This window comes from Glossina fuscipes, unplaced genomic scaffold (genome assembly GCF_014805625.2).
Source record: "Glossina fuscipes isolate IAEA_lab_2018 unplaced genomic scaffold, Yale_Gfus_2 2, whole genome shotgun sequence".
Taxonomy (NCBI): domain Eukaryota; kingdom Metazoa; phylum Arthropoda; class Insecta; order Diptera; family Glossinidae; genus Glossina; species Glossina fuscipes.
This window is the reverse complement of record NW_023998416.1, coordinates 14,420,211-14,439,670: the sequence shown is the minus strand read 5'-3', so window position 1 is coordinate 14,439,670 and position 19,460 is coordinate 14,420,211. Positions and strand designations below refer to the sequence as shown.

At 31.5% G+C, this 19,460-nt stretch overlaps 1 protein-coding gene across 4 annotated transcripts in view; it reads left to right on the top strand.

Annotated features, from left to right (window-relative positions):
• LOC119632796 (dual oxidase maturation factor 1) overlaps positions 1-19,460 on the top strand; it is a 55,669-nt gene that overhangs the window by 13,772 nt on the left and 22,437 nt on the right. For 2 of the 4 annotated variants that reach the window (XM_038025906.1, XM_038025903.1), the window contains exons 2-4: positions 13,195-13,403; positions 17,850-17,907; positions 18,715-18,849. In XM_038025906.1, coding sequence (XP_037881834.1) covers positions 13,239-13,403; positions 17,850-17,907; positions 18,715-18,849 — 358 coding nt within the window. In that variant the 5' untranslated portion in view covers positions 13,195-13,238. Of the gene's footprint in view, positions 1-3,869; positions 4,118-8,100; positions 8,117-13,194; positions 13,404-17,849; positions 17,908-18,714; positions 18,850-19,460 lie in introns of those variants that run through there. The other 2 variants (XM_038025904.1, XM_038025907.1) reach the window with 2 other exon arrangements.

The following is a 19,460-nucleotide window of genomic DNA, read 5'->3' as shown; positions in this document are numbered from 1 at the left end:
TTTACGTTATGCTGTGGATGTGGAAATAGCAATGGCTTACATTCCAGCTTATTTGTCCTTCAAAGCAGATGCGCACACAAGAAAAAATCCCTTGCTAAGCTATTATTTATTTAAAAACAATACCAACAAGGGCCGCAACAAGCAACAAAAGCTACGAATTTTATTTTGGTTTCTACAGCATTTTTATATTGTTTGGCGACTTGAAAGCTTTCGTTTGGCCCCTTGAAATTTAGAGCTGAAATAATTATTTAATAATTTCCATGACAGGTTATATAATTGTCGATTGTTGCAACGTGTCCAAACACGTTCATTAATCATTTAAGTACTCCAAGAAATAAAAAACAAAAAAAATAAACCACAAATAATATGTTGTAGCTCAAGCAATTGAGTGTTCAGTGTAACATCTATCGATTTATTTCCCTTTTTTGTAAGCTTAATTATCTTAATTTAGATTGATCTTCAAAATTAATTCAAGCCGATTCGATCATATGATCTGACAGGCGTGCATTTGGAAGTGAGGAGGAAGGAAAACCCTGCCTGGAATATTTATTTATTTGGCTAATGCGAGGCAAACATTGGCGGCATACAAAGAGCTCTACAGTTACTTATGAAACCCTATACCACTTGTTATGCAAGGGCATATTAAGTTTGCGCGTACATGTGTAATACTCAGAGCTACTTGAAATGAACGCATTTTATAGTATACCGAGCGATTGAGAACCACTTTCCAAGCAAGCCGGTCATTCTGTCCGCCTTCTTTCCTTATGTTGAGATTAAGGCACACAACTTTGAGATATTTTGATGAAATTCGGCATACCGATAAATTTTGGCCCAAAGATAAATGTTATTGAACATGGTTCCGATCGGATCTATTATCCGACCACTTCCCATATAAAACCCTATTTTGAAATATCGTTATATAGAATAATAGTATTCAGCAAAGTGGAGCAGGGTGCCTATAGTGGAGCACGGGCTTTTTTTGTTTTACACGTATTTTGGGTTAATTTTTAATAAAAGAAAGCTTACACTAAATTTATATTTTTATTCATACACATAAATACCTTATTTATTTGTGTGATCGCTTAACGGAAAGTATTATTATTATTATTACTATTATTATAATTAATTTAACCAGAGAAATGGTAAGATTAAAGTCGTAAAGCGCTAGCATCTGAGAACATATCTACCGAGTTTCGAACCACGACCATTGAGCTTTTAGTCCAGATCCTTTGCCTACTCGGCCACTCAGACGGATCATTCAAGGAAAATATGTATTCTGATATGACGAATTATTTCAGATTATGACGAATGAAGGCACAAAGGATAATATATAATAGCAACCATTAGTGTGTTTGTTCAATCAACATTAAAGGAGTTAAATAAATAGTTTGTACTTAAAACGGTAGAACGAAAATTTAATTGGGATAAAATGCCTGAATGCTTGCTGCGGTGTATTAAAATTAACTTCACCAAGTAAAATAAGTGACGAGATTAAATCGTCAACCTATTTAACCACAAAGGTGACTCAAAGTGCCAGTCTTCACGTATAAAAGATTGACTAATGGGGGCAAAATACAACTGGGACTTTATCCTAGTCCTTGGATAAACATATTCTTTAAAGAAACCTTATGGGCTCTCGTTCTTTTAAGTCGCAAAGCTCTAGAGTTGTCCTCAAAACTACAAAGGAAGATTAGAAGTTAATTGCGGTTAGTAAGATTGGAAATATCCACTTAGATTTCAACGGTGATGTGGCGTGCTAAATGAAACGTTTATCTAATCGTATATATGGGCTCAATTAATTGGTTTAATTTCATTTCTCTTCAAGCGCCGCTGCGGATTATTACATATAATAATTTTCTAAAACACAATGTAAGAAAAAAAAAATCGTAAATAATTCGTAAGACTTCAACATATGCATAAAATAAAATCAAATAATAATGTTTTCCTAAAAAAAAAAAAAAAAAAAAAAAGTTTTATTATATAGCAAATCAAGAGAACTTTGAAAATATGTATTCATTGCATTGGAAACGTGTTAACACAAAATTAATAACCAAAGCAACGGTAATGTAAAAATGCATGGAAATAATTTCTTAATCACCACACTAGACTTAATACTTCATTACGGTGGTAACACAAATTTAAATAAAAAATTTTTTCGATTTATTTGTCTGTATCTGTCCATCCACCCATCATTCGTCGAAAATTGTCCTGATCGCTAGACTTAAGATAAAAATCTAAAACGTGACAAATATGTTGTCGAATAAAAAACTGGTTGCTCTTCATCTCCATAAACACTACGTAGGGTAGTCAATTATGACCGCTGCAAGATCACGCTAAAGTCAAGTGCAAAGCTAACATTTTAATAAATAATGAGATACTTTGATATATTTGTACCGTAAACTTAAGATGGTAACTACACATTATTCGCCCCTAGCTGAATATTAATATTAATTTCTTGCTTGTTTTCGAAGCTTACGAAAATGAACGAAAAAAAAAAAAAAATACTAACATTTAAAAAAATAAAGTTTAAAATAATAAATAACAATAATAATTTAATAACAATATTTCTTTGCCCATAAAAGTCACAAATATAAACATATAATAATTTTGCCTTTATATCTACGGAAATAAAGAGTTAAATTTATGCAAATGGAAAAAAAAAAAAAAAATCAAGTGAAATAAAACGTTTCTTTTTGACGTATTAATAAAAAATGAATGCAATAAGGAAGAATTACTTACGTTCGAAACGAATGGCAAATGTTCCCTACCTCGTCTTCGATCTGAATTTACGCTTCCATTTAGAGATGCGTTCGCGGCTTTATAAAGTCAGATATGCTTTGCGATTTATTAAGAAGTGGTCTCGTAGATTTGAAGACCCGTGCATAACAAAATGTTTATCGAACGCGTTGGTTAGCTCAACTCTAGGAAACGCGTTCATAGTGTGTTCCCTAATTGCTTTAATTGGGTCTGTTTAGAAACAATGTCAATGATTTTCAAGTACGCTCTTCCTCCTCTTATCATCGAAATCTTCATAAGCGGAGACTTGTTGTTGTTTGTTGTTATTTTGTGGTTAAACTGATAAATGGGGTAATCTGGTCACCCGGGTTAATGGGAAAAATTAAGCGAGCAGCGAGGCAGTTTATCCTTTCTTTCGCACGAACAATGACCTTTGTAACTACCTTTGCTAATGATTATTATCACTTATTTTCTTCTTTGTCTGACTCGGTTAACGGAATCATAACGTTAATAATGCACTCACCATAATTATGAACTGCACTATTGTTTAGACAGTATGTATATAAATTGTGTTGAATAGGCATCAATGGACAATATATTATGCATAACTGAAAATTTATGACTTTTTCATATCCTTTTTCAAAATCAATGGCTGTCTTTTATTAGCCGAATGAATAAATAAAGAGTTCTTTTAGATGAATGACAAGGCGAAATTCGATCGATCAGGATTAATTTTTTATAAGTCGTTTAGATAGACCTGGAAAACATTTTTAGCAGGTATTCGTTGCAGCAATAGTACGTTCCAACAACAACAGATCCCTGTGTAGATAAGTGAGGAAAAATAATTTTATTTTCTGCATTTAACTAAGTTTAACTAAGGACATTGCATAACTTTTAGATTTTTGTCTACGCTTTTGCTTTCTTTCAAAGTTCGAGCGTACGATCGGACAGACAGACATATTTCTGTGTGTCCGACCAGCAGATTGTAATGACTGGTGAAGTGACATGTTCCAGAACCAAAATAATTAAAATTGATTTCATACGTAATTTTATTTATCTACGTAAAGCATATATATATATATATATATATATATACACAATTGTATTAATTTTAACTTTATGAAAAAAAAAAGAATTAAACAAATGCTCTCAATTAAAGCAATACAAAAAAAATACATTGGTTTTTGTTACTATTGTGTGACAAATTGACAACATTTTCGTTTCGTCGCCAAGCTGTTGCAAAAAGGCATATATGCCAGCACGTTTTTTACGTGAATATTGGATTAAATATAATTCTTTTAATGTGCTACGCTTGCTGCTTTTACTCTCACATGAGTGAATAATAATTTTACTCTCTTCACTATTTATGTTAACTAGATTGGTAAGTGCGTTTGTTTTTATTATATTTTAAAACGAAGAAAAAGAAAAAATGCATAGATTTGATAAGACAATCAGTCAAGTTTAGTAATAAGTGTAATAGAAATGTATGCTGACGGTTAGATATTTGTCTCTTCCGGACCTTAAAGTCAGTGATATACATGGTTATTCATTTTGCGGCTCCGAAATTAGATGTAAATTAAATATACTTCTGAATGAGATTTTGATTAAATTCTTCCTTCAGTCCATTGTTTCGACATTGCCAATATATGTGGAACACAACATAATGTCTTCCATAGGATAGATATTCGTTTTCAAAGTGTCAAAATTCTGAGGATTGTTCGCGTAAACTCGATCCTTTGCGCCGCTCCACACAAAAAAGTCTAGTACTGAGAAATCGCACGATTATAGCCGTCAATGCAAACGGGTTGTGCTGTACGGTCACGGAAACCACATATCTGCCATGTGTTTAATTTCAACATCTAAAAAAAGATGGCAATCATGCTGCTAGAGCAATTAGAATTGCCGGTTCGCGCTACGTCCTCCCCACCTTCATACACAATACCACATCTCACAATGCCTTTGTAGAAATGCAATGGTTTTTCATCAGTTATTTGTGGATTTTCATCGCCCCAGATGTCTCAGATATATACATATATATGTATATATGTAAGCACTTTGTTCTGCAAGAGTTTTATTTTTATTGTATTTCGGTTGTTTCAATGTTATCATATTACATATATATATTTAATAATAATTTCGCTTGGTTTCAATTATCTATACGTTGCCACAATTTCACTTTGTAATTTGAATTTCAGGAGTTTGATCGTTCACGACGACGAATTTTTTATCGATTTTAGACAATGTTACCCTTTTTGTCTGCTTATCTGTTCAATCGAAAAACAGTTCACTCACATCTCCATAAAAACTAACATAAAACTGCATCCCAAAAACAAAACCTTGTAAATATTATCTGTCAGATTTGTTTTGCAGTTATACTTCCGCTCGCAGCCGATGAAATTAAGAAACTACTCATCGGGAATCGGGATATATTTGGGCAAACAAAGTTAAAGTATTTTGATTGAATGAGCAAACTAATCGTGCGGGGAAATTGGTTGCTTCCATACATCTAATTATGGATGATGCCAAGGACAAGTTGAACCTTCAAGGATGCATTGAACGGAAAGTTAAAAAGAATTTTTTAGAAGTGGGTCTACAATGCACTTATCATCATTAATCCTCTATTAATGCTCACCTAGTTCTTCCATTATATCCGAATAACATTGAGAACATCAAGATCAAAACATTTACGAGAATTCGCTTTGGATATTTTAGAAATGTTCTTCGTCAGTCTGCAATCGAAGACAACTTGCTAAAATAAAGCACTTTCTTGCGTCTGCTCAAATTGTTCCTTTTTTGGAAAAATCGCCTTCGGAATAACTAACCCTATTGACATCCTGAAATTAGTTACAGAACTCAATATCAATTTAATATATTACATTATTAAAACCATTAGGCTCAATATCGAACTTATAGCGCCTAAAGTAGAGCCAATAGCCTATGGTGCTAGTGCTCAATTTTTTTTCTTTTTAAATCTAAGAATTTATGTCATTGGTCTAAAAAAAGCGAAAACATTATAGTGAAAAGCAGACCACCAGTGAATACCCTACACCACTTCTGCTAATATAGTTGTTTTTATAACCACTTTTCACAATAAGCTTTTGTGTAGCGAGTGATCGAAAAAATGCTCCGATCCGAACCATTTTCATCAGTCTTCTGTATTGGGCTAAAATATATCGGTGTACTAAATTTCATTAAAATATTTGAGATGGACGGACAAACAGGCGGACAGACAAGCATAGATCAGTATAACAAAAGTTCGTTGCATATATCCGCACAAACTTCAGCAAGCTTCATATTGAACTAGTTTCTGAGTTACTCAAAAGTTTCGAGTTGAAATATTCATGAATACCTTAAATTTTCGCTAAACTTAATTTTTCTCGCGATTATAATGCTTACGTATAATAATTCTTGTATTTGTACGCCGATATGCTTGATATACTTGTATTTGCATAATTTCTTGCATTTATATGCGGGCGTGATTTAATTTTATTTTATTTCATTTCTTTTTTTTCACACTACTCCGTTCGTTTATTTACTGCATGTGAATTATTTATTGACAAAGATAAAATTAATCTTGAATTCGACTTTATTTCTACTTTATTCCCACGGTTGTATGGGTGCATATACAAATAAAAATTATTATTAATGACAATATTTGTAGAATATATTAACTTTAATTCTACGGAAATATTTGTCACAAATGTAGTTTTTATCCGCTACACCACTTGGGGTACAAGGATATATTAAGTTTGAGCGGATGCATGCAACATCCAGAAGAACTCGAGAGAGATCCAACTTTTATTATATCGATCGACGCAAAATCAGTTTCTGAAACGATCTAAGCTTGCGCGTTCATCCGTCCCTCCGTCCTATTTTCTTCCATTCAATCTTCAGGCCGCAATTTTTGAGATATTTTGATGAAATTTGATAAACTGATATGTTTTAGCTCTGGGGTGAACGCTATTGAAAACGATTGGGATCGGACCACTTTTTCGACTATTTCCGATGTGATGCCTTATTGTGAAAAATGCTTATATGAATAACTGGTGCGTGGCGTAGGGTATTTAATGGTATGCCGTAACGTATTGTAGTGTTTTTACTTGTTAAAAAACAGAACCGATCCTGGTACTTGTCCTAGTTTATCCCTCGTTATTTACTTCCTTAGTCAAAAATGAATTGTAATATTAATATTAATAATCACAATAACAACAATCGAAATAGTAGACTTTTCCCCTAAAAAGGGTTAGTAAAATTCATCTGGTCGCAAGTTTGGTCGAGAAATTCTTGTGTGCAAAATAAATGAAATATCTTATACTTACAATAAATGTAATAAATATTCTTACGGTACCGGTTTATCGAGTAAAACTAGTGTTTATAAAAAGCGTGTGTCATAATTATAGTTATAACGAAAAACATAAATAAACATCAATTTTGGCAAATTGTATTATTTCTGTTACGCAAACGCCTTTAGAAAGTATAGCAAGCAAGAAAATTGTAATCGGCTATGACCGAATCGTTTATATGCGCCCGTCAACTTTAGCCTAAAAAAAATAAACACACATTCACATTTTATAATAGTCACAACGCCTGGTCGGGGATTTTTCTACAGAATAAGTACGGTAATATTTATCGTGTGTTTATGTTGTAGTTCAGCAAAACCCCAGAAAGCAAAACCGTTGTCATTCTACGTTGCTTAGTGGGTATGCTCTTCGATCGATTTACTCCATTTTCAGTACTAACCTATGTGCAGAAATTTCCATTCTTTCTACCAAATTTGAAGCCGATTTAACATCGACGGACGGAGGGACAAACTTAAATCGATTCAGTATTTGATATTAATCAAAAATGTATGTACTTAATGGAATCTCTAAGGCATTCTTCTGCATGCTGCAAGCAAAATTACCGCTTCCTCCGTTAACGGGTATAAAAAATGAATAAACGTAAAATGATCTATAAACGCAAAGTTTAACCGTTTGGTCATTTAACTTTGTTTCAGTAGGATGTTCGGCACCATTCTCGGGACGAATATGCAAATGATTCTAACGAATACTCTGGTAAAAGTGTTCGGAAATATCGTCATGCAAATCAAGGCTATAGCCTAAATATGAAAAAAATGTCGGTGTTTTCTTGCATGTGTGTGCGTGTGAAATTGTTTCAGTCTCTACTTTACCGCGTAGGGATCAGAATCACTTTTTAACCTTGGATTCTTAGCCACTCAAGGAATGTCCACATTATCTGCTTGTTATTTTCAATTTTACGACTACGGCAACTCCACGAGGCAGATGGATTATGCTGACACATTTTGCAAAATGTCAACGACTTTTTTCAAAACTTTTGCTATCTTTATATTTAATATCGAATATTTGATATTCGCTTCAAGGTAAATGAAGCTTTTCTATCTACTTTATTATCTTTCTTAGTTCAATTTTGTAGTAAAAAATTTTTTAAGATAAATTCTTTATTTTTTTTTTTTTTTTTTGTAGATTTTTTCTTCTTTTTCGTATACCTGATTGAACGCGAAGTTGTTGTTGTTCTTTTCATTTTTTTCTTCTTTTATTTTGCTTTGCATAATCACGTACTTTGATTAATTAAAAAACTTCTCGAAAACCTCATTCATTCACAATTATGAGAATTCTACTAAAGAAGTGAAGGAGAAGAAAATTCGAAACAGCAGAAGCACAACAAAAAATAATAAAAAAAAAAATCTTATAATCATTAACCCATTTTTTTTCGCTATTTAGACTTTCACAAAAAATTTTGTAAAATTCTATAGAGTCGCGATTATGATGCAGGAGGAAAGTAAGAGCAAAAAAACAAAAAAAAACGCAAACTACAAAAGCATCAATAATTTATAACTAGTTTTTCCCACAAACTAAGAGCGGCAGAAAAAACACCAAAAAAAAAAAAAGAAGAAAATTCAAAGTCCGTTCAACATCCGCTTATTAAATTTAACCAATCGAACGTAGTATAAAAGAGAATCTAACGTTAATGAAAAAGAAATAATGTAAACACTATACAATAATAATAAAAAATAATGATATAAAAAATGAATATAAAAAATATTTATATTTACAGAAAAAAACATTAATGCAGTAATGCCGCACTATAATAAGAAGAACAATAAGAATTTTTGCACAGAAAACAATATTGAAAAATATTTTATACAAAGCAATTAAATAAATAAAATAAAAACTTGAACCGAAACTGTTACGTAAAGACCGACCTGACAATTTGTTACCCTTTGTTGTATTCTAAGCAGATATAGATGAAGAGCAATACAATCGATAGAGATTTTCGATAGGAAAATAATTGGACGCGTTTAGATTGGTAGATGGTGAACACATTAACGGACATAAGTGCTCTAATGCATTCGTTTTCATTGTGATGCAAAATGACGTAAATGTTATAATGTTTCAATCTTGAAGGCAATTAATTAGTTTCTATTTACATTTATCTAACGTTAATATATATTAAATATTTATTTATTCATTGGCTATATATTTTGTAAATAAATTTACAAAATATGCATATAAAGACTCCCGGATAACGTAGATCATATGATCGCTTCTATCGAAAACTCTATCGCACACTTGGGATTTGAACTCGCGACTTATGAGTTCTTAGTCGTGATTCCTCGCCGTACTCGTCTACTCATGCGGATATATATGGAATATATTATTTGAAAAATTTGATATATACCCTCGTGGATCTTATCGCACTCATTCCATGTATGCAATCATATTATGAATACTTTGGCGAAATGTTTTGTCATCAGATTTCGGATAATACACAATTAATTTTAAAATAAATTGACTATCATTAAAATTTCTGGTGTCCGTCAGTGTGTTAGGTGGTCATATGGGGATTGTGGTATTAAAAAAAAAAAAAAAAATAATAATAATAATAATCAAAGTGGATCAATATCATGGCATTATTTTATTACCTCATATATTTATTGCATGTTCATCACATTCTTTACGTTGTATGTTTGCACTAGCAGGTGGTGTATTCCATTTTGTCTTTTATAATTATTCTCCATATTTTTTAGAATATATATATTTTTTTCTTTTCTTTTTGATAAGGGAGCAAAAGCTATTACCAGCATGGCATGCTTTTTTTTTTTGCATTAAGTTGAAAGAAAAAAAAAAACATGCCAACAAAACATAGACCGCGAGAGAGGTTTTCATTTTTTTTTTTTTTTTATACATGCACTTCATTATGTTGAAAAAAAAAAAAAAAAACAAAAACACTATTTGATATTTCGTTGTATTCGTCCGTTTTGTTGTTTTTTGGCCTTTGTAGAAATCACCACCAGCAGCACGCAAACATAACAAAAACTGAAAAACAAAAGAACAATTACAACAAAATCCGGTTGAAGTGCTATTTTGTTTTACTTTAAATAATGATAACAAATAACCGTAGATGCTTACTCATGTGCGTTAAAAAGACGAAAAAAAAAAAATAAATAAAAATAACAGCTCCACCACTTTTTTATACTTACCATCGGAGTGTGTATTAACTTTGTCATAATACATATGCGGAGAAAAACTGAAAAATCTTATAATATCTTCGTTCTATATAAATGATTGTATTTTGTTAGCTCAGTAGTGGACACGAAAGTTTAACGGGGACTATTATCTCATTATTGCACTATTTTAAGTCTCAAAAATCGAATGGATTCGTGAATACGCGCTTGCATTCAAATCTCTCAGATAACTTTAAAAAGTAAAAACGCACGCCTTGAAACCATTCAATGTTAAATACCTCAATAGCTGAAGTTTATTCGCACAGATTTTTGCCAGAATTTTCTGTATTCCGAAAATCCGACGATGATAGAAGATTATGAGCTGCTTCATAATTTCCAATAAACGATCAGATATATCGCTTTGGAATACACTCATGTACACTTTGTGGATTGAAAACGAAATAAAGGGAATAAAAAATTATGTGAATTGCAAAATGACAGAACTGTTTTATATCCAGAAAGAAAGTAAGGAAATAATATTCGCTTTGCGCCAACTCTTTATACCACAATATATAATATCATATATATAAAACAGAACAAACTATAGAACATAACTTGTAACATAATTTTCGCTACTTGCTGAATATTTGCAAACACATCCAACATTCAGGGAAAGGTTAAATGCATGAAAGATGTATTGACTTTCAATCTCGCGTGATTTATAAGACATAACTCAGTAAATCTCCTACATGACCTACATACAATGAACAAGTCCATCCGTCAAACGACATACGTTCAAATTTCGTGATATTCCGACAGTTAGTTTACAGTTGCTTTAGTGAGATTGTGGCTTTTTTTGTGGCTTTGGACGGCTTCCGCCGGTTGCTGTTCACCCGGCTGGCCGGCAATTTAACTCTGGAATGTAGAAATGAAGCCTTGTTTCCTCCATTGTCTCATATCGCTGCTTCCTCTTCTGAGATAAGTCACTTATCGAGCTATTTTCGTAATGAAGCGCTGGTCAGAAAGTGCGCGTCCTGTCGATCAAGGTAAGCGACAAGAACGACAACCTGTGTTTGGTCAGTAAAGCGCATAGTCTAACACTTCATAGTTGAGTGTAAAGTAGGAAATTACCTTATGTTGCTGTTTTTGATCTTCGGGTTGTTTTTTTTTTTTTTTTGAAGAGCGACCAGTTGAAATCGATCAAATTTTATTGGTAGCAACTTTAACAACGAATGACAAATGAAGTTCTTCTCATCAAGCAGGGGATACCGTCTTCCTGCCAGAGCAATTTAGTCTTGTGAATGGTACGCATGGATCTACTCATCTGTGAATTATTACGCTTGCGATTCCCAAAATAGATAAGCTTTTCATTCTCAGTTAGGATATGATGCAAAAGGAACTTTCTTTTGTTTTGCTCTAGAGCTAATGCTCTTTATTCGGTGTAAGATTCGATGTTTCCGTTGTTGGGGAAAATATTTTTGCGTTGCGATATGGGTTTCCAGTTCGACTGCTTATTATTGCCAGATGTTCAAGCTGTAAAAAAACACAACCTCAACGATCGTGCCCTTTAAAGCTGCTGTTAGAGCTATCTACGGCAAACTCCGGCTTTGTACCTAACATCCCTAATATGTAAAGTATTCTTTCCAGTAAATATTAAATTTCCTCAATAAAATGATCTATGATTTGTATTAATAAGGATAAAGTAAACCTACCACAAGCAACAATATGAATGGTCGAAGATTTCTTTTGTGTAGACACTCTTTCTTATTTCTTTGCCATAGCGGCGTAGCGAACGAAGCAATAAATTTAAATAATTTGGGAATCATATTATGTGATCCCTTGCTGTGGACATCATCCACGTAATCAACACATCATTGTGGACAGTTGTTCACGCTGGGCATGAGAATAAGCTTCGGCACCTAATGCTTGAATATTTGAAGCAGATTGTTACCAGCTGCGATTGGTTGAGTTACACGACTGCAATTAGCAGAGAACTTTTGCTTTTTCTAAGGCATCGAGGTAAAGTTGATCCCGAGGGGAAAACAATTTTCTGATTTGTTTTTAATTTGTACGAGATTATCGTAATGGTTACAGTTGCCCTCATGCAATAAAATGACATGAAATTTTTTTAATATGCGTTAAGTTAGACTAAGCGGTTAGTAATGCCTTTTATCTTAGACTGACGTCTACTATAAATACTGCTGAGCGAACATTTTCTATTGACGCACAACACATGTCATGGCTAAGCCTATGACAATTACATTCCTCAAGAAGTAAATGGATCTGAAACCGATGCCTGCTTATGCTTAATAATGTCCTGTGTACTCTAAGGATTTGCATGCTTTTCATTTAGTTTCTTTACATCTTAATCGATAGTTATAAAATTTACAATAATTTATATATTTGGTTAAATGAAACAACTTTTTAAATGCGACGATATTTTGTTTTTTCTTTTCACACAACCTTTTAAACTGTAGTGGTTTGGCTTGTTATGGGGGCACGCTTTTTAATTTAAAAATAATCTCCCACCTTCGCGTTCTTAATTGTTGATAATAAACATATATATGTATGTGGACTTTTTTTCCATCGTTTATTTTTTTTTCTTTTTCAAGCATAATGCTTGCACGGCTGGCTATATTTACTGTCATGAATATTTAACAAATCTATTAATATAATAATGCACAATGGAAAAAGTGTATAATATTTTGCAGTTAATGGTATACGAAAAAAAAATTTTAAAAAATTTCATACGATATTTATCAATTAATTGAATTTTTCTGCCGACGTTTCACTATATATAATTTTTATAAAAAAAAAAAAAAAAAAAAAAAAAAAAAAAAAAAAAACAAATATGCTAATTAAATTTGATTATGAAAATTTTTTAAATGAATTTAAATTTTTAAGTATTTATGCGTTTCGTAATTTATGCAATATTCATAATTTCTTCATTAAATTTTTTTTTTTTTTTTTTTTTGATTTTATTTTATTTAAAGCACATTATAGAGGGCTTAACGATTCCTACTTATCACCTTAAAGCATGAAGGGTTGGTTCGATGCGTTTCGAGACGATGGCGGACCTACGCTATATTCGTTTTCGAATCGTACTCCCGTTACAGGGGACGTATCTATCGTAGCAGTTTCGGTTATGTTTGCAACATTTTATGTTGCATTCTTAGTTATTTTTCCAGGTGTAAGAAAACAGGTAAGCAATCGATAACTTTTTTACATACAAATTTACTTACATTAAATCAAAAGCATATCAATCGCAATTCTATGGTTTGCTGTAATACATGGGACTACAAATGTGTGCGAGTAAAATTAATTAGTAGCAAGCAAGAGATATAAACAAAGAGAAATTGAAGAAACTAATGGCAAACCAGTGACTCAATTTGACCGTAGATATACATGCACATACGCCCATCGTTGCTTCATAAAAGGGCATTTATCAAATCAAAGAGTGTCTCTGAACTCTAAGAGGAATTCATAAGGAGAATTTGACTGGCTTCTAGAAAATTTTACAAAAAACAACATCCTCATCCTTATACCTTCAATATGTAATAGACAGTACGAGAACACATACATGCTTTTATATACTTGAGAATGTAAAAAGTTTAGTGATCGCCTTGCGTTTTAATAGATCTTGTGGAAGACTTAACTCATGTCATTTTATTTATTTACTACTCCACAGAAAATTTCTCTTAACACCATGTAATATGAAACAATCCGTCGCAGGTTTCTATAAACAGCTACCACAAGACCCATATTTGGTTCATCTAGAATTTAGTCTGAGAAAAATGACCAAGTAAAAGCATTATAGCGGGCCAAGACCGCCGTTAAATCCCCAACATCATTTGACTCAATACAGTTACTCCTTATTTTGAAAAGTCATTGTACGGTTTGTAATCGATTCAAATGATTTTTAATAGCGTTTGTGTTTGGATCAGAACACGTCGGTATATAAAGATTCAACAAAATATCTCAAAAGTTGCGCCCTATTGGTTGAGCACAACAATATAAGATTGACATACGGACAACAGACAGAACGACTGATAGGTTCAAATAGATTCAGAAAATAGTTGTGAATCGATCGGTGCAATGAAAAGTGGGTCTATCTCAAATTCCTCTAGGTAAGGTGTACATATGTACAAACTTGTCATATAGTGTAGGGTATAAAGCAAAGAATTTAAATTCAAATTTAAAATTTCAATAAAGTATTGGGTCGGTACAAGTGATTTTTTTTAAATTTGACAGATCGATCGACAAGCAAACTAAGGATTAATTGAATTTTCTCTATCTGTTAATGTGTATCTGGACGTTTTCTCTTAAAACTGTCAGAGTCATTTCTACGCAAACGTAGCAAACCTAATGCCGCCCTCTAGTGGGTACAAGAGACAAGTGCGTGGTGCAGTTGTCATAACCTAAATAAAGTCATTTTTTTTAGGCTTTTAGTTTCATTTTAGTGAAGTAACTTAATTTTATAAAATAATTTCGATGCATGTATGTTGAAGCATGTACGTTATAAGGCATATGGGAGGCATATTTATGCGTATATATATATATATATATATATATATATATATATGTTATTTGTATCTGTGAGAAGTTATTTTATTTGTAATGCCTATCTAATATAAAGCTATTGCTTGTCGTTGTAGTTTTCCAAAAAACCATGTACTTAATTATCTGAAAATATATGTAAGTATAGTATATGGTCTTTTGTATCGTTGTTGTTTTTTTTTTTTTTTGGTATTGTTGCTGTTGTTGTTGTTATTATTATTATTATTATTATTATTATTATTATTATTATTATTTTTGTACAACATTAGATATACAATATTTTCCATTTGAAAATGCACAAATTCCGATTTTCAATTACCATTATTTTGTCAAAACATATTCGAATTCACTATAATAGAAATGCTTTACTTGCTTCACTCGTTTTACCCGTCCGGCCATTCTGTTCACAACATTTTATGCTCTATCTGTTCTATTCAATTAATGTAAATTTTCTAATCATTTTTGCATATTTGGTACAACAATCATTATTATTAGTACATTTATAAAGTTATATACATTTGTACGTATGTCAATATATAAATATATGTATATATATTAAATGCGTATATATACACATATGTGTGTGTGTGTAGGTGTGTGTGTGTGTGTGCGCGTATGTGTGCTTGTATGTTCTCATGTATTGAAATGTTGACTTTTTTTTTTTATATATTTATTTTTTTTTATTTAAATCGTGTGCACATTTACTGTAATTTGTTATACATATTTCTATGTTATGTTGAAAATGTCTGATGTGATTTGCTTTGCTTTGATTATACCTGTATGTCAGTGTATGATGGAAAAATTATAGTGTGTGGTTGTGCTGCATGTATATACATAAACATGTGCATATATATATGCAAATATATATATATATATATATATATAGATATATGTATATCTATGTGTGCAAATATTTATATTTATATGCACATGTGTCTACTGACTGGTGTACGCACACCAAATGACAGTTGCTCTAACATTAAATGCCAAAATTATATATTCTTAAACATATAATTTTGTTTATGAGAATTTTTGTTATTAAAATTAGTAACAATTTAATTTAATATGATTTTCAATTTATATTCAATATATTACGGCATCCAGAAATTGTGTCATTTATAATCCATTAAAATTGGATAATTGTTAATTAAGTTATTTCAAATTTTATTAATTTCATTAATTTCACAAAACTGCTACGGGTGCTATGGATGCGGCATTCATGATAAGATTTCTACGAATATTGTTTCCATTAACATTATATCAAATTAAATCTAAAGCAAAGGTCAAGCAAACAATCATACACTGATATGATAATCAAATTAAATTGTGAATTAAACTAAAATGATAGATAGGTCTTTTAGTTTAAAATCTTTTGATACTTAAAACTGAAATTCTATATAACTAAAAATATTGAGGTATTATAAATTCAATGATTATACGAAAAGGATAATACGGCATCAAAATAATTGTGCTATGTATTGTATCTTATAATTTTAAAATAGCCAGGTGGCACGCTGAACTAAATAAACCTAATAAAATAGAAAAAATGTTTACTGTTTACTTCGGACTCAGTGCATCTAAACGTAGACGTAACTCATCATTATCATCACATCTTATCGGCGATGACAGCACTCCGCCTTTTCACGTAAATGAAAAGTCAACGTTATGCAATTATGTAAAATTATATATAGAGAGAAAACAGAATCGAAACGTCTTACATACCCTGATGCCAGATTCAAGCTTTCAAAAAATACCAATTTCATCTCCTGAACAGCTTGGAAACAATCTATTGCCGTTATTGTGTAGTTAACGTTTATGTTAAATGATGTTTGCAATAATAGCTTTGAAGATAACACAACATGACCACGTCATTAACGAAAAGAACTTTACTACGTACGTGTACTAAACAAAAGCGCGCTGTTTGCTTACAAGCAGTTCAAGTACACCTTTCGAGATTTCAGCAAAAATGTCAGAAACAACAGGAATGATCACCGTCAACAATTATAATAGTGACAACACGCGCTACAAAAACTATAATTAAAAGCACAACAACTCCTAACTACAACAACGATAAAGCAAAAAGTAGCAAGACCGAAAATAACATTATCTAGACCACAAGAGCCGTTTTTTCTAGCAATCGGTTCTCTGCGTTTCTCTTCCTGGTGTTTAGTTGTATTTATTCACTTAAACTCCTTCAAAAAGCATTGATGCTTATTATCTTTTCGATATTACGTTCCGTTGTCCTTTAAATGGTCCGTTAATACACGAAAGCTATAGTAGCGTGGACAAAGGTTTGTCCGCTGGGTCCGCTTCTTTGCGAACTTTGCAATCTTTGCTTGCCTACCTTGCAAGACTTCAGAGAAGAAGTTTCAGTTCTTCTGATTTCTTTATTTTTGGATCATATATTTATTCGTTTCACATTACTCTGTTCCGCTTATCATTAAATGTTCATTTCTTCTTAGTCAGTACATTTCACTGGTTTTACTGGTAATAACTTCGTCTTGTGTGACAGTAGGAAAAATGTCGGAATATCTTCCGAATACTGAATGTGTTCGAAGTTGCAATTAGAAATTTCAAGACAAGTCCTAGTTTTAGTTTAATTATTATTTATGACCAATCGTTTCTTTCCGGTTGTGCATAAATGACAAAAGTGTACTTTGAGAATACTTGCTTTGATAATTTGCGATTAAACTTCCAACATAGTATTAAAATTTGTTCTTTAATAAAAAAAATCTTTCAAGATCAAGTTGAAAATGGTATGATTAACGCTATTCTTAAACATTTATATGGGAAAGATCTTCTGAATCATTGGGAATATTTGAAATGTACTTCAGGCTGTTCGGCCTTGGCAATGTTAGAGTACTCGCAGATGGTTGAACGTAAGGGCAATATAATTTCGTTTCAGATTTGTTATAGAATTAAATGATAATTTTTTTGTTTCATTTTTCTTAATGCAAATTAAGTTTTATATAAATATGTTTTTCAAACAACATTCTATATGCAAATACTTTTAATGAAAAGTAATTTGTTAAATATGTTGTAATTTTTTTATATATTTATTTATTTTTTTTTCATTTTACATTTATTGCAGAAATTCACAACATTCTCGACCGTCACACTAAGTCTTTTTGTGGGACTAGTCATATTAAGTGAGTATGAGTAATAATTTTCGTTATATGCATTTTACTATTCCGCATTTGCTTTTCAATGTGTAACATTGTATGTGTGTGTGTGTGTGTATGCGAAAACAAAAGCAGAAATGAAAATTTCTGTGCTTATGAATTGCAAAGTAACATGAGTAGCACATGAAATACATGCATTGTACGAATATATTGTGTATGCAGCAGCTATTGAAAGGTACAAAAGGAAATATTTATGGATATAAGATTGACTGCATGTAAATGTGTCCGTAAATATTGGTTTCAAACTTAAAATTAGGATAGTTACTAAAAATATACAAAATGCATAAAGTCGGATTATGCATTAATATTTTCACTTAGTTCGTACATGCTTGTGCATATATTTTTATGATCGCTATAAGTGTTTGCAAGCAGGTTACTTTTTACAATTCACTTGGCTATTATATGCTAGAAGGATCTCTCTTTTTATGTGTTTTTTTTTTCTAGAAAAAGTTTCAAAGTTAACCGATAAGCAATCTTTGGTCCACCTGTCGCCTTGTCTGTTGGATTGAAAACTTATACTTACACTTTGGTGCATAGATTTCGAAAAATTATTTAAATAACTTCATATGATTTAAATATTTTTTTGGGTGTACCTTATGTGAACTATAGCGAAGTATATCTCCACACTTTCAAATATATACGCAATTATCTTATGTTCAAAGCGAGCCTTTGTGGAGGGGTATCCAAAATTCGCTTTAAAACGAGCTCAGCTATTTTTTTCTTACCAAATATTTTTTTCTCTCTTTGAATTTTTTTCCATTACTTTTATTTCAGTCACAAGACTTGGTTCAGCATGGCATGTTGCAAATACAACAATTATAGCACCATACAAAGCATTCTCGCGTGAGAAATTACCCGCTCGCATAGGTACTCATATTGGCTTAATGCATGTCAATGTAACATTGACTGGTAAGTTATATATTCAACTAAAATTTATATATACCGCAAGACCGCATACGTTAACGTAGGTATGATTCGGTGTCTCTGCATGTTTGTATTTCCATAAATTACTATTATTTGCTTTTGCTTGATAAAAACATATTTTTTTTTTTATTTATTTTTCATTTACTTTATTTTCTGTTGATTTTAATGAAATAATAATAAAGAATGAGTTTTTGCTTTTTTTTTTGCCTTTTTTAAATCAATATCCGTTTAACCTATTGTTGTTATTATTATCATTGCTATTAAATCACTTAATAATAATTATTTTGTTATCTGTCACGCAGGAAAATTTGTGTTATATCAAAATTATCGGGCTTCCGTTCATATAATTTTAATTATAAAGTTTAAAATTTCTATTCATATTTATACATATGTAGACATCTGCACATCTCACATGCATAACAATCTTAATTCTATTGATGATTATCTTTACTGGAATTTTTTTTTTTTTTATTGTTCACTATACGTTCTATGGTCTTTTGGTTGTCAGTGTTATCGTTAGCTTGAAAAACAAAAAAAAAGAAAAATGTTTTTTCTTTTATGCATATCATTTATTTAAGATCTTTCAATTACCGAAA